Genomic DNA, 16,508 nt, shown 5'->3' on the forward strand with positions numbered 1-16,508 from the left:
AGTATTGAACAACTCAAAAGAGAGAAGACACATGTAATGTATGGGTCCTACACCTCCCTCGTTTTCTTTCTCTCTTGAACCGTGAATACCTTGCTGATAGAGTTCGTGTTTCTGGGATTTTTATTGTTGAAGGTCCACGCTACAGGGGTGGGAGAGCAATACATGTCTCCCACGGTGAAAAACCTCAGGAACCATTAGATCATTTTATTTTTAAATTGATGGTTCATATTTTCTATTTCTCATTTAACTTTTATTTGTCTTTTTTACTCACTTCTCCGATTGTATTCACCATCTTCACCAATATGCGGAAACGGCAAGGGCAGAGAATTGGTCGTCGAAGAGAAGGAAGTGAGAGTGTCCGATTATGAATTTAATTATAAGAATTCAAAATAATTATAATATTGATAAATTATTATAGTTAATTTTCTGCTAATTGAAGGCAAACTTATATTAGTGTATCGTCTTTATCTTGGATGTGAAAAATAATATAAAAAAATTATTTTCCTTAATTACTGATAATATTTATTTTATCTTTTCTTTAAAAGATAGTTAATATGATGTTTGGGTTTATCCCAGCTCTTAAATAAGCTTCCTCACAACGGCAGTTTTCAAATGTCCAATGCTTCTTCATTTACGTAAATCATTCTTAAAAGAAGGACGTGCTTGAAAAAAGAAGTATTTTAATAATTAATTATTTATGTGATCATCTATAGTTATTATATATACCTATATATACAGGTCTTTATAGTCAATTAATTTTTCTAATTTATCTTTTATAATGATATAAAAAAATATAACATGTTAATGTTAACATTATCTAGGTGCATTTCACCTCTTTTTCATTGCATTTGCTTTTTTATTCATTTTCTAATTGCATTTGCTCATTTCAATATTAAATTGAGCACGACATCAATTTGCTTTTTATTTCACATTGTGGATGAGTTTTCAGTTTTTATTGACCATGACTCATTGGCATTTGAAATTAATCTTAAAATTAAGTTAATTATTTAACCAACTCATAAATTATTTCAATATAAGACTTGAAGTTAAAGGAAGGATGAAATTTACTCTCTCCATTTAGCTTTATCTGAGAGAATTAAATCTATCGAGTAAATATCAGTTTCTGTTTTGTGATTTAAAAAAAAAAAATCGTACTTTTTCTATATATAATTTTCTAAGTTTCCATAACTTGTTTTAGGAGTTTCTTTCTATTATCTATAATTGATACTATTATATAAAATTGTTCTTTATCGATATATACACAATTTTTTTTTTACTTTACTCTTAAGTATTAATTTTAAGTATTTTTTTTAAATTTAACATTTTCTTTTACTTTGATTTATTGTTGTTTTTAAATTTTATTATTTTCTAAAAATAAAATAACTTTTTACAAGACATTATCAACAAAATAAATAAAAAATATTTATATATATTTTCATAATTATAATAATAATAATTTTATAATTATTTATTATCTATAATACATTTTTTTCTAAAGTTCATTTTACTAATTAAATTTGATTAAAAAAAAACATTTGTATGCCAACAAAATTAATATCCTCTAAATTATAATTTTTTTAATAATTATTTTATTGAGTAAGGAAATATCTGGCGCTTCCGCTAGTATTATCTTGTCACAGTGAGCAACTGAAGCCTGAAGCCTCCACATTGAACTTCCAATCCCATGGAGCCTCTGCACCTCCATCTCCAGGGGCGCCCGGTCGCCCAATTCCGTCCAGACACCGACAAAATCCGACGCAAGCTCATCGAAAAGGGCGTCGACCCAACTCCCAAGATCGTCCACATACTCCGTAAGAGGGAAATCCAAAAGCACAACCGAAAACTGAAGTCCCAGCCCCCTCCTCCACTCACTCCCGCCGAGGCCCTAGCCTTGGAGGAAGACAAACACTTCCACGCCATCAAACGCGAATTCAGAAAAGTAATGGAAGCCACCTCCTTCCACGAGAAGCGCGTCGTGGCGGGGAAGCCCTGGGAGGAGCTTCAAACGGTCGAGTTTCTGGAGAAGGCGAGAGCGATCAAGGAGTACAGAGGAGGAAAGCTTAGAAGAGAGAGCTTAACGGAGCTCAAGGAAATGTTCGAGGAGCGGAAGATGGATGAACTCAAGTGGGTTTTCGACGCCGACCTCGAAATCAATGAGGATTGGTTCAACGAAGGGCATGGAACGAGGGGCGACACTCGGAAACGTAGCGAGGGTGCGGTTATCAAGTTTCTCGTTGATAGGTTCGTTTCTTGTTCAATATTGTTAATTAATTTGTTTTTTCACGTGTATTGTGTTAACTTAATAAATATCTTTGTTAACCAATGGGAATTGGGTATAGCTGAATATATTATTCTTCATCGATGTGGTAATTTAATCACCACCGAAAAAAGGTGTCCTTATTTAGTGTATGACAATGCTTCTTAATGTAGGACACATGTGATAAACCCAAAAGTAATTTATCTGTTATATTTCTTTTTACGATGTAGGCTGAGTGATAGGGAGATTACTATGAGGGATTGGAAGTTTTCGAGGATGATGAAGTTGTCGGGATTGCCATTTACCGAAGAACAGTTGTTGAGGATTGTCGAGATGCTTGGTTTTAAACGTTGTTGGAAGCAAGCTCTTTCTGTAGTACAGTGGGTGTACAGATATAAGGATCGCAGGAAGTTCCAAAGCAGGTGGGTTTAGATATTTGTCTTGGCTTACTGGCATTGTTTTTGAAGGCTCCTTAAGAAATCTGTGTTGTGTGTGGTTTTATATTTTTGGAGGAAACAACTAATCAAACAAATGGATTGACGGCATTGGATGGCTTTTGCTAATGTATTGTGTTAACAAATGGAATGGGAAACAAATAATAATAATGGGACGGGGCAAATGGAATGGAATGGTGCAACATTCTTGTGCTGTATTGTTTCAACCTAAATTTGATATGGTGCTTGAGAAGATGAATGTTTTATTATCAGTAATTGTGCAAACAACGTGAACAGTATAGGATACTGGTTGAGGATGTCTTGAACCTGGCGTATCATGTTATAAAATTTTATGTGTGATTAATTCTAAAGAGTCTATATTTTGGTTGTTGTGTTTATATGTTTGCATTCTTAGTCCTGTCTCATGAAGAAGTTAATAATGAATTTGTAGGTTTGTGTATACAAAACTTCTTGCAGTTCTTGGGAAGGCAGGAAGGCCAAAGGAGGCCCTTCAAATTTTCAAATTGATGCGTGTAAGAGCTTTATTTTCCACATTAAGGCTTGTTTTTAATTGTTTTTGGAATGTTTCTTAATTGATTTACTTTCAACTTATTCAGGAAAGCATCCATATATATCCTGATATTGCTGCATATCACAGCATTGCTGTTACGCTTGGTCAAGCTGGTCTTTTGAAAGAGTTGCTGAATATTGTGGAATGCATGAGGCAGAAACCCAAAGCATTTATGCATCGCGAGAACTGGGATCCAGTCCTTGAACCTGATCTGGTTATATACAATGCTGTAAGAGAACAACTACATATTTCAAAATTTATCATATAGCTTTCTAATGAATGCAATTTTGCAGACTGATTGAATCGTCAAATTTCTTTGATTGCTATAGGTGCTCAATGCTTGTGTTCCATCAAAGCAGTGGAAAGGTGTGTCATGGGTTTTGAAGCAAATGAGAAAAAGTGGTCTAAAACCTAACGGAGCAACTTATGGACTTGCAATGGAGGTAATTACAGGATGAAAGCATCTGACACCAAGTAATATACCAAGTGTGTATGCTGCAATACTGAAACAGGGGGATACAATTAACTCAATAGTTTTTACTTTTCTTTACGAGCTAAATCTATTTGAGAACTGCTTTTCTGAATCTTTACTTGTGCAATCATCTTCAGCCTGTTTTTGTCATTTACAAGTAACAATTTAGCTCAGTACAGTTAAGTCAGTTTCATGTTATTTGAAATAAAAAGATCATCTGTTCTTGGCAAAAGTGAACACACTAGATTTATTTATCTTATTTATTAAGTAAACTTTTTTGTTATAAAGTAATTATTGCTATCTTCCCTGTATAGAAGCATTATATATCCCTGTATGGTGGCTGAGATTTCTATTTTTATTAACAAGTTACTTTAAGTTATATTTTATTTCAGTCTTTATGGCTGAATGGGAAATTTATTTGATGAGGAAAATGTTACCTTCTGATGTTATTACTCTCAAAGCATGTTTGTATTCAAGTCTTACAGGTGGTGCTTGTTACAAGGTAATGCTGGAGTCGGGGAATTATCACCTTGTCCATGAGTTTTTTGGAAAGATGAAGAGAAGTGGGGAAGTTCCAAAAGCCCTTACTTATAAAGGTAGTTCTTTACTTCCTTGGTATTATTTGCTATTGATATTTGGTAACCGATAACCTCATATATTTTATCTCACTTCGTTAGTGTTGGTGAGAACCTTCTGGAAGGAAGGTAAAGTTGAAGAAGCTGTGAAAGCAATCAGGGATATGGAAAGAAGAGGAGTAGTTGGAACAGCTGGTGTATATTACGAGCTAGCTTGTTGCCTTTGCAACTGTGGGAGGTGGCGAGATGCTATTCTAGAGGTACTGTTTTCAATCTCTTTCAGTAAACTCAAATCTGAGTTTGAGAAATTTGGTGGTGGACATATTAGGTCCTGAGAACTACATCAGCACTAGATTCTGGACACATCCCTAGAACTATCTAATATGGCCAACGTCTGTTTTTCCTTGAGCCATGTTGGGGATGAGATCTTTGGATAGTGAGGGAGGGAATGCAAGGCTTATGGTTAGTTTTTTCATTGCTCGGCGGGAGTCTTCTACTGAGATGGAATAGGAATGAGGATTTACAATAAAATTTCCAAACATCCTCCTTTTGAGTTCTCCAAAGTGGGGACAGGGGTTTAGGTAAAAAGTATTTTGTTTAATCATGTTAGTTATTAAAAAAAACGGGTGAAACTGTAAATTTATTATGTTATTAATTGTTTTATTTACTAATCCTTCATTCCTTCTCCTGGAAAATTAGTAACAGCCAAACAAGAGACAATTTACCCTTCCTTTCGTTTTCCTTTGATTCCATCCCCTTGCCTTCTAACCCGTGTGCACACTTTTAGGGACTCCGGGTGGAGTTTTAGGTTATGAATTTGGTTATTTATTCTTGCTTTTCTTTTTACATATATGTGGTAAGATGAACATGTAGCTACTTATAAATCCTTATTAAGATCGACCTTGACACTTGGCTACAGGTTGACAATATTAGAAGTCTTCCTCGTGCCAAGCCTTTGGAGGTTACTTTCACTGGCATGATTAAGTCTTCCATGGATGGTGGGCATATGGACGATTCCATACAGATATTTGAATACATGAAAGACCACTGTGTTCCTAACATAGGGACCATAAATACAATGCTGAAAATTTATGGCCAAAATGATATGTTTTCTAAAGCCAAAGTTTTGTTTGAGGAAGTTAAAGCAGCCAAATCAAAATCTTATGCCACTCCAGGGGATGGTAATAGCTCTGTTGTCCCAGACGCATACACATATAACTCAATGTTGGAAGCTTCAGCTAGTGCACAGCAATGGGAATACTTTGAGCATGTGTACAGAGAGATGATTGTTTCTGGCTATCAATTGGATCAAAATAAACACTTGTTATTACTTGTTAAAGCTTCAAGAGCTGGCAAGGTAGAAAATGTACTTATTTATATTCAGACAATGCTTATTTATATGTCTGCTCATGGTGTCATATCCTACAAATTTGTGTTTCAAACTATGCTTGCACCCTAGAGTGCTTCTGTTTCATCCATCAATTTACTATAAAGGTGAAAAAAGACTACTATTTTTTGTTAGTGTCAGCATACATTTTATAAATTATTTTGTACTGTGCGCAAGCAAATGTAAAAAGCTTGAATGTATAGTTCAGCTCAAAAACGTAATATATTTAGACTTGTGGCCTTGATCTCCATAGAAGACCTGTGCATTATTTCAACCTTCAATCCTTTAGAATCAGACTAACATTTGTTGATGATTTCCAGATTCAATTGCTTTTCTTATTACTAGTTGCCCCAGTCAGCTGACGGAACCACAAAACATACATCTTTAGTGGTTTATTAATTTTTATGTGTCTAGCTAAACTTTGAATTTGATGGCATATTTTGGTTTCCATGCAGTTGCATTTACTGGAGCATGCATTTGACATGATTCTGGAAGCTGGAGAAATTCCTCGCCATCTTTTCTTTTTTGAATTGGTGATTCAAGCTATAGTTCAACATAATTATGATCGAGCTGTTATCTTAATAAACACCTTGGCTCATGCACCATTCCAAGTGAGTGAAAAGCAGTGGACAAACTTGTTTAAGGAAAGTGAAGACAGAATGAGTCATGAAAATCTAGAGCGATTGTTGGATGCTCTTGGTAGTTGTGACGTGGTTTCAGAATCAACAGTCTCTAATTTAACAAAATCATTACATGTTCTTTGTGGATTAGATACATCTAGAAAATTCTCTAGTATAATACCTTTTGGAAGTAAAGATTCTGTTAATGGCTCAGGTCCGAATGAAAGAATTGATGATAGAAATGCGCCAAAATTTAGCACAAGAATGATGATTGAAGGTGCTGAATCTGAGAATGACATTTTTATTGGTAGTTATGATTCAGCGACGTCTGCCTGTACTCGTGATGGAGGCAATGAAGGAGATAATGATGATGTCATGGTTTTCAGGCATCAAAACTCTGATATTGAAGATGGAACGAGTTCACAAGCTGATAGGTTGGAATGCACTGATAATCTGGCACTTGAAAAGTCTTCTGATGCATTGGACAAAAAGCTCTGGGATGATGGAAGCTCTGAAGATGATAATGGTGAGGGAGTAACTAAGAAGGCCACAGCATATGAAATATTAGAATTATGGAAAGAATTAAGAGTGGAGGACGGGAGCTTGTTACATTCTGAACTTGGTCGTGGCTAGTGATTGCAAGTTGTTCAACTGCTTACATATAAACTATCTAGACAGGGACAAATGTAACAATTTCCAGTGTAGATTAGCCTGTTCCGATCAATCCTGGTGATAACTGGTACGATGTTATAATCAAAACAAGGGAACCCAATTAAAACACTGTAAAATTAAAATGTTGGCAACCTTTCCCTTGTCATAATATTTTTTGCAGGGGATTGTACTAATATTTCAAGAATTTAAATATATTTTTAGTTTCTAGAATAAATATAATAAACTTAAGAGCTAGTTCTTGCGTTTTTTTTTCTTAGCTTTTGGTTCCTCTCATTATTATAAAATTGGCCAGATTCAGTTCCTATCGTTAAATGATTGCTAATAAGTGGCGTGATTAACTGAGGCCATGTAGACAATAAATTGCTGATTTGTTAAAAATATTCCATAAAATTACTAAGTCATTTGTCAGTTAAGTATTGTTTTAATTGATCTAGTAAATCGTCAACTATTACCTAACCTATTCGCTCTTGATCAATCTTTCCTTTTCAACATGATTAAAATTTAAATTAAAAATAAATAAAAAAACATGATTAAAATATTAACACATTGATTTTGAATGAAATTATTTTTTATCAATTGATTTCAAAAAAGCTCATTTTTTTTGTAAGCTGTCATTCGATACTATTTGAATGAATTATTTGTACTTTATTTGAAATTGATGAATGTTATGTATTGTATTTTTATTTGAATTTATGGTTAAAATATGTCGTTAAATATTAATTTTTTTTATAAATATCCATGAATATAGATAGGGGTACAGATTTATCTAACGATAAAATACAGAAGAGCTACTATCCGTACCCTACTCATCCTGTTGACATCCTTATCTCGACCTTTAATCTAAGCATGAAGTAGAATAGCCAATATACCTCATTAAAACCTCCCTTCGGGTCTCATTTTTTTATTCTCCTCTTTTGAAGGGAATTCGGTCCCCAACTATAATGTCCATTATATATGACTGCTGCATTCTGCAATTGAGTTTCTTCATTTGGTAGTACCATGATTTCGACAGAGTTTTACACTATGCTTCATTTGGTTTAATTATCTTGGATTAACGGGTGAATGTATATTCTACAATAATCCTTGACGAACTAGCTGGACTTATTATAGTCTTGTACTTCTGACACTATGAGTACCTTTTTTCATTGAATTATATCTTACGGCTGACTAAAAAAACATTTTAAACTAGTTTGAGAATGTTACCAGTTGTAATTATTTAAGCATACTAATTACTCGTAAAAGATCATTTACACATGACCGAGAACCTACATCTGTGCAGAAGCACGATTGATAATAATTTGTACTACCATTCGCTGCCAGGTTTTCTAAGAACTGACCATTTTCTCAATTTGGAACAAATGCCCTCTATACCCTATAGACACATACATCGTCGTACTGTCCTCAGTATTGGCTAAAATTCCAGACTATAGAACAAGGAAGGCAATATAATACGTAGCAAGAGTAACAGTAAGCATCCTTGAATTGAATATATCATCTGCCTATAAATAACAATCCATATTGCTTTTGAAACACTACTTCTTCATTTACTCTACGTGGATGTCAATCATTCTACTACAGAAAAACATGGCCATTTCCACTCTTCCGTTGCTGCTTGTAGCTTTCCCCTCATTGTCTTCCTTTAAAATTAAGAAAACGGAAAGGAAAAAAAAAAGGCTATTATTGACTCCTGACAATGTTTTCATGAATCATCCTGCACTATTCCAGATTTACAAGCCGAAAATTATGTACAGTTACGGAAAACAGGGAGGAAGCGCAGCAGAAAAACAATAATCTCAAGTCAACTCCGCTAATAATTGATCATGTGTCCACACCATCTGCAAAGAATTTACAAACTATTAAACAGGGTTAAAGAACTAACAGAAGTTTCAATGTCGCATTACAATACAGAAGCACTGATTAATGCTTAGAAAGAACTAAGACTAAATGAAATTACTTCTGCACAAGCATCAGAATAATGAGGTGATGACTGTAGGTTTAAACGAACAAAACCTACTGGCCTAAAAGAAACTACTTTACAGACATCAGAATAATGCACAGCCCTAATTAAAGCTTAGGAAAAGCACTTAACCCACAGTAACTAACAGAGTTTTGGGTCCTTTCAGAAGAGATAGAATCTTGGTTGGAAGAAAACATGTGATGGAGGAAGTTACTCCTCAGTCCTGGGGTGTTTTGGTGATTTTTACGTTACTTTCAATTCCTAGTCCATTTAGAGTTTCCCTCCACCTTGATAAACCTATTTGGAAAGTTCTAACTCCTTCTAAGGTTAAATCTTTTTAGTCATTTTATGTTGAAATTCAAAATCAATTTCTCGAGTCAATTTCATCTTGAGAAGAGACTATGAAACAGAATAGTTTCCTACGAATTTTTGTCATCTTCAGGGTTTCTACGTCAATCAACACTCCTTAACATACCTCCAAAAAATGTATTGGCCAGGAATAAATGTTGTCATCTTAATGAAACTGCTCATATTTTGTTGTTGGAAGCTAGCACGCTTTTGCATTTCCTTGGTGGGGTGGGGGATGCAGGGGATTGTAAATAGACACTAATTCGGGATAGAATATCTTTCAACATGTTAAGATAGATTTTTCACTTTTTTTTCCATCTTTCACTTAATAGGTTTAGCCTATTCGCAGTTTCCATCCATCTTTCCCTCGGTATGAATTAGAGCCTTATTGAATCAAACATCAAATAGTTTTCCACTTTTCCTCCTCTCCACTGACACCACCTAGGTCAGCAATTGCATCAAGGAGCCTTCTCTTCAAATAGCCCATTCTTCTCTCACATCATCACTGATGAGGCCCCCTTTCAGGCACAATGGTCAATATTCTTCAACCTTGTCGTGCTTAGTGCCTATTTGAAAGCTCTAATTACTCCTCTTAGAAGTGTTGCCCTTGCCATGGATGAAGATACACGTTCTTCTTTCCAGTCCTTGGGTCCCAACAATATCTTAAACTTGCTAGGTTTTGCTAAGAGTTCTTTCAATGTCTCTTGTATTGTTCCTCAAGATTTTTGGATCGATGACTCTAAGCCAACGGATCATATGTGACACCTTTGGCCTCATACTTCTCATCTTATTCCACATTGTCTAGAAACTAACACATTACTACTGCTAATGGAACTCCTGCCACTACTGTCGGATTAGGTACATTCAACTTTGACCATCACTATCCTTAAACGATGACAATTATTATGAATCTCAAATTTTGATCAACTACAAGACTTTCTAATCTCTTTCACTGTGGATAGACAATGTCCTTCATGTGCCAAACTGGCTAATAACATTTGCACAGGACTACAAATGCAAGGTAACACTCCCACTCCCATTGTGTTTTTCATTGCCGAGTAGGGTATTATATGCTTACAACGTATGGACACCGAATGTACCAGCAACAAGGTGTTTCCCAGGTTTGGCATCAACATATGCATCTCTGACATCCGGCTTTTAGTGTTTGTAAGCTTTTGTTTCCTCACTTAATTACAAAAGATTTAATGGAGTTCTTTTTCATTGCAATGTTTGTCAACTTGCAAAACACCATGGTAGAATATTTTTTCTGAGTAATTATGTGTCTTGAACCTTTTTGTCCTTGTTCACTCTAATGTGTGGGGACCAATTTGTATATCTACAATATTTGGGGTAAAGTTGTTTGTGCCGTTTACTAATGATTGTACTTAAGTCACACGGCTACTTCCCATGAAAAATGAGATTTTACAGTTGTCCTTTAATTTTCTTTTTCCATCTTAGATTAGAAAATCTATCAAAAGATTGCAGTCTGACAATGGCAACATCTATGCTAATCCAAATTTCTCAAATGCAGTTGTAGAAACAAAAGCTGTCATCTTGAAGCAGTTAGAGCTCCAGTTTTCTAAATGTTTGTTCCCAAAATTTATGGGGGAGATGCCATCTTGACTGCTACGTTTATCACAAACAATTTAACTTCTCAGGTCTTAAACGACATGGGCCCAGTACAGCACGTATAATCATTCTTCCCCTCCTCTCCTATCATATCCTAGTCTCTCAACTCATGTCTTTGAATTTCTTGTCTTAGTTCACTCTCACAGTCAACACTGTAAAAAGTTAGACTCACGATTAAATGTATTTTCATTGGTGTGGTAAGTGTTGTTGCTATCAAAGTCATCATGTCTATGGCTCACATGTCACCTTTCATGAAATATAGCTTTTCATACCAGTCCTCAATTTCATGAGTATAATAAGACCAAGTTTTGCATGTAACGTGGAAATAATTTCAAGTGGATAGAGAAATAAGTTGGAGGTGTTTGGTTCAATAGATTATAGGAGAATTATTTTGAAATGGTAGGATTTGTTGTACAATTTCTCACCCACTTTGGTTCATCTCTTATATTTCTTTTCAACAAACACTGTTAATTTATACTTTATTACTGTCGTTTTCGAACTCATCATTTTTATTTTCATCCACTCTATTTCTCTTCTCTCAACCAAATAGAAGATAAAAGTAGAATTTGTTGTTGAGTCATAACTAATGTTTTATATCCGCATAACAAAACACAGCACCTGGCCCAAAAAAATGTCATAGCTAGCCACTGTTGCAAAATTGTCTATGTAATGTATAAATTCTAAAAAATGATAAAGAGTTACATAACACTCATAGTTATAAAAAAAAAAAAGTCAAAGGTGTCTTGTCTTGAGCAAAACATACAAGTAAATACCAATAAAAGACAAATACAAGTATTCGACTTTTATTGGTATTTAGAAGATCAGGTATTTGACTTTTATTGGTTTCTAAATCTAAGTCTTTATAATTTTCACTACTATTACAGTTGGACCTTTCATTTTTTGAAAGTGAAACCCCACTGTAGACATTGTCAGAAATTCAAGATAGGTAGAAAAAAGTTGGCAATAAGATGTTTTGAGCAAATTACCCACATGAAGAAAGTCTGACCACATACAGATCAGCCTCTAATTAAGTAACCTAAAACAAAGGAAACAAAATAAGGATGTGAAGATTGTTAAGGAATGACAAACTGAAGAGTGCAGAGAACAAGCATAATTTTTGAATAACTATGATTTGATATGCATTATAAACAGGAACATAAAATTTAAGTGAAGTTATTGAGCATCTCATCTACAGGAATCAATATAGATTTCTTGGAGAGGAAGCTACCAAATATGAAGCATTTTGCATTTAAGCGCCTTCATTGCTGCTTTTGCAAACACTTGGGCAGCCTCAGCTTCAGCTTCTGCAGCCTCTGCCTCCCTAGCTGCTGCCTCAGCCTGTGCAATTGCAGACTCTGCCTCTGCCACGGCTTTTGCAGCTGCAGCAGCTGCCTCTTGAGCTGTCAAGCCCTTCACTTTTGATATCTCTTCATCAATTTGTGATTTTGAAAGGATGTTGACATCATCATTCTTATTTGCTTCTGAAGGATCTTTGGACCTCCCTTCCAATGATGAGAACCTTCTTTTCTCAGAGACTGCTGAACTTGATGCAATTCTATACTTATGCTTCTCCTGTCAACAGATATACCATACACACGATCAACTTATCATATATTGAATTTTCATGCCAAACGAACCTGTCAAAGGAATATCTGTTTATTGTATGGAGCAGCAATTTATCAACTCAAATAGAACTCTCCTCGCTAAGATAATGCCCATCTATGCACATTGCAATTGCTAGGCCCATTTCACAAGTAAATACGAGAAAAAATAAAGGAGAGAGTGCGATATGGCCCCAAAGGTAGTAGTGTGGGCCTGATTAAGGCAGCTTAGATGGAATTTGGAAAAGGGAAAGAGAGGGTAGTAACTGAATGGACAAAATGGCAATTAAGGAGGTCGCAGGGGGGAAGGAAATAACAGGAGGTTATTCAAAAGCTCAATTGAGTGGTTAATGCAAGGCTGTGCTGACGGGTATCTCCCAGTCTCAAGGTTCTCCTTTATTTCTGTTTTCACGATTGTAAGGTGCTTACAACCATTTGAACACTGTTCAGATTTCACTCTTCTTTTATATTGTCAGTTCTAAGAAAATCTAACAGCATTTGGTTTCCTATTCCAATTGCTCAGTCTTAACATGATATAACCAATTAACTTCATTGCCAATCATTTTCTTTTAATGAGTTTCAGCAACATCAAATATTTATCGCTTTCATACATGAAAAACTTCAATACGGCCTTCAAATCACATTGACTGAGTCTATTACACAGGTTTCCAGGCAGAGCTTCTCATAGTAAAACTACCTTGATTATTTTGCCACTTGCTACCATATGCTTCAGTTTGGTTGACAGTAATTTACTGATATTTGGCGGGCACCGATACTTTTCCTAAACACATGAAAAAGTTTCGAAATTACTTTTGAATTTTGATGCAGATATGTAAACAGTCATTATATTGCTTAGCTGTATTGACAATTCACCAATATTCTAAAGGTAAATTACAGGTCATTTCCAAAGACAAGATATGCAACATATAGCATAGGGTGATGGGTTGAATTATACTATTTTTTAACCATTTGGGACAGAAAACAACTAACAGTTGTTACTTGCCAGTTTAAAGCAGACAAAATGAGATCACATAGTGTATGCCACTAAAAATGACATATTGAAGCACATACTCATGATCACTAACTAAAAGAATAACTCTAGGAACATGAGACACGGAATCAGTCCTGTCAACATGTTATAATTTATTATGTAATAATTAAGTTTTGTTTTTGAAAAACTATAACAGTTTTTATTATGTTTTACGCAAAAGATTTTCTGACAAAAAGATATTAAACAACAATTGACATAACAATAATCATCATATCAATAAAAAAAAAATATTTGATGTTAGACATCAGTCAATACTTAACTAACATGACAAAAGTTAAACTATCGGTTACTTTAGGGGATGATAACATTCATTGATGTTTAGATTTTACAATCATTTGAAAAGTCAAGTAGAAATACCTCCATATAAGAAATAATGGCACCTTTGTCAGAACCCTTTTGCTCCTTCATGTTGACAATGGCCTCCAATATATGATTATCTACCAACCTGACACCATCATTGCTTTCATAAGTCAAAAGTATACATTGCTGCATAATTTCAACATTCAGAACAAGATGAAATGTTATCAGAAATGACATCAAACAGGAAAAAAGTTTACTAATATTTGCAATTGCAACTTACAATTAGAACCTATGTACACAGCCATGAAAGTTTAATCTAGAATTAATGCACATTGGAACGTGAGAACATTAAGATAAACATACCTAAGCATGAATTCCTTTAGAAAAGGAGTCCATGTACAAATCATTGCTAATTATTTATAGTATTTTCCTACAGGAAGCATAAAAGTTATCCCCTTTGATTTTGAGGTGTATTTTTAGATGCATGCATAGAAAAAAAAAAGACAAAAAGGTAAGAGATAGAAATATATGTACACGGTGTCATATGATTTGAATTTTCTGATATTCAAATAATAGTTTAAAAGAATTGCAAGTAAGCAAATAATTATCTAACATAGGATATAATTTTTCTCCCCAAAAATGCAAAAGTAGTGACCCATTAGGTAGCTAACATGATCCATGATCTTTTTGTTCCTCTTTTCTTTCGTTATTCCAGAAAGGTAACAAAACCATCTTTCTCATATGCCATCGCCATGCTTAAAACAGAGAGAAACATTGGAAATGACAACACGTGAATGTAGAAAAGTCTGGTAATGTATTCATTTGCAAAAGTTGGGAAACAGCACACAGCTTCTCTTAGAACAATTGACTTGTAAGGGATGTAACGTCTACAAGTGTAAAATTTCCAGACACAATTCACCAACAAAATTAAACAAGTCCAGCACAACAGTCACAGATAATTTATTTTTTCCAGATGATAAATGGCAGATATATTAACTGAATATTCTGTAACCTTGATATTTGTTCTTTCAAATTAGGAGATTGCAATGGTCCACCAGAAACTGCTAAAGGCTTAGTATCAAGAACTTCATCATGTCGAACTACAGTACTTAAGGCCATATGGTTATTGTCAATTTTGGGGGCGGGTAGGCTCCTCTTAAGAGCAAGTTTTGCCTTCTGCCGGGATCCCCATATTGCTGTGACATTTATATTCCTCCATTTATCCTGTTCACCGTTCAAAAGCATATAAACAAGTACAGCAAAACTTTGGAAATTATATTGAAGCAAAGGACAGTAGCATTATATGCTGATTTTATGGTGCAATGTACGTATAATCCTTTGGCTAGCGTAATTATAAGCTTCCCAACCAGATAAAAAAAGATAGAAGAATAAAACTTCCTCTATGCAACACTTCCCACAACCTGCTGCGCTATGGCAAAGACATACCTTAAGATCTACATTTGAACGCATGCGCAAAATAGCACTAAATTCAGGATCTGTAAGTATTGTGCGCCATTTTCCTGCCCCATGTTTGACTACTCCAGCTTTCAACGCAGCTTCTTCTTCTGCAGTCCATTTCTGCTTAGGAGCACCCATTGAAGGAAAGGTTGCCGCTTTTTATGACAGATACTCTTTGCTTCAACTTTAGAGGGAAATGGAATGCGGTACTTCCCTCTTCTACTAGTGCATCTTTGAAAAAGAAAAAAATCTGACTACTGTTGCCCACCAAACAACCTCAACAAGAAAATAAATATTTTCACTTGTCAAAACATGTTATTTTCAAGGTTCATAAATAAAACAACAAATCAATCAAATAAATAAAGTTCCTACGATAAATCCCAAATATTCACTTCAATGCCGTCCCTAATACCCCAATGCTCTAATATATAACTGGTAAAGTGAATTATAACATTGTAAGAACCATGCAGAAACATTTTTGCAATGTACTCTTGAAATGCCTGTGCTATTAGGCCTTCTGAAAGGAAGGTGCAGCTTGGGAATAACCTAAAATGATCTGGAATTATGTATTATGCAAAATGCAAAATCTGAGGATTTCAATGTCTCAGCTTCAAATTTCATTGAATCCATCGAATTAAATTCATGTTGAACTGAATGACAACGAAAAGGAACAGCCTTTCAACTCGGACGGAGAAAGTACCAACATTTAAGTTAAAAAAATCACAACTGCATAAACTAGAAAGACATGCATTCAACTGGGAAGAGAAATGCCACACTATACTTCTGATGAATGCCAAAATTTACAACTTTCTTTGGGGGGAAAACTAAAAACCAAAGGGTGAAAAATAAATGAAAGAATCGTTGGAGAGAGATGTACCGAATAACCGGACGACGGTGAGAATTGGAATAGTTGAAGTATTTACACAGAGAAAAGGAATAATCCAAACGATTTTGCCTAAAACCAGAGAAGAATGAGACACATGATATGAGTTTTATTCAATCGAGGTGAAATATAAAATAAATAAATAAATAAAAAGTGTCTCTTTATTTATGTCTCTTGAGTAAACCTTGACAAAACAATGTTTCTGATTAAACCGGGGATTTAGTCGTGAAAATATTCTACACTTTGGGAGTTGTCCTCTGAATACATGGGAAGGGTAGTGGACTAAATATGAA

The 16,508-nt window shown here is 34.8% G+C and overlaps 2 protein-coding genes across 5 annotated transcripts; one reads left to right on the forward strand and one right to left on the reverse strand.

The window, feature by feature from the left end:
• Nucleotides 1-1,628: 1,628 nt before the first annotated feature.
• Nucleotides 1,629-7,222, forward strand: DG1 (Tetratricopeptide repeat (TPR)-like superfamily protein). The gene is made up of 9 exons (XM_028065979.2): nt 1,629-2,241; nt 2,488-2,679; nt 3,143-3,224; nt 3,309-3,491; nt 3,592-3,705; nt 4,237-4,330; nt 4,412-4,569; nt 5,229-5,666; nt 6,152-7,222. The coding sequence occupies exons 1-9, from the start codon at nt 1,685-1,687 to the stop codon at nt 6,947-6,949; spliced, it is 2,616 nt and encodes an 871-aa protein (XP_027921780.1). The 5' UTR covers nt 1,629-1,684; the 3' UTR covers nt 6,950-7,222.
• A 1,228-nt stretch (nt 7,223-8,450) lies between these two features.
• Nucleotides 8,451-16,368, reverse strand: TRB2 (Homeodomain-like/winged-helix DNA-binding family protein). Of its 4 annotated transcripts, none has more exons than XM_085671306.1 (8): nt 16,210-16,367; nt 15,321-15,608; nt 14,872-15,098; nt 13,932-14,019; nt 13,221-13,304; nt 12,151-12,494; nt 11,909-11,958; nt 8,451-8,823 (listed from the first exon to the last, which is right to left on the reverse strand). In XM_085671306.1, exons 2-7 carry the CDS (start codon nt 15,468-15,470, stop codon nt 11,946-11,948), a joined length of 906 nt encoding a protein of 301 aa, XP_085527432.1. In that variant the 5' UTR covers nt 15,471-15,608; nt 16,210-16,367; the 3' UTR covers nt 8,451-8,823; nt 11,909-11,945. The 4 variants fall into 4 exon arrangements, with proteins under 4 accessions (XP_085527432.1, XP_085527431.1, XP_085527434.1 ...); XM_085671305.1 differs by having other exon boundaries at nt 11,913-11,958; nt 16,210-16,366; XM_085671308.1 differs by lacking the exon at nt 11,909-11,958 and having other exon boundaries at nt 16,210-16,368.
• Between the last annotated feature and the right edge of the window lie 140 nt (nt 16,369-16,508).

The sequence above is a fragment of the Vigna unguiculata genome, chromosome 3 (assembly GCF_037176805.1).
Source record: "Vigna unguiculata cultivar grain cowpea cultivar isolate G323 ecotype 2 chromosome 3, ASM3717680v1, whole genome shotgun sequence".
NCBI lineage: Eukaryota > Viridiplantae > Streptophyta > Magnoliopsida > Fabales > Fabaceae > Vigna > Vigna unguiculata.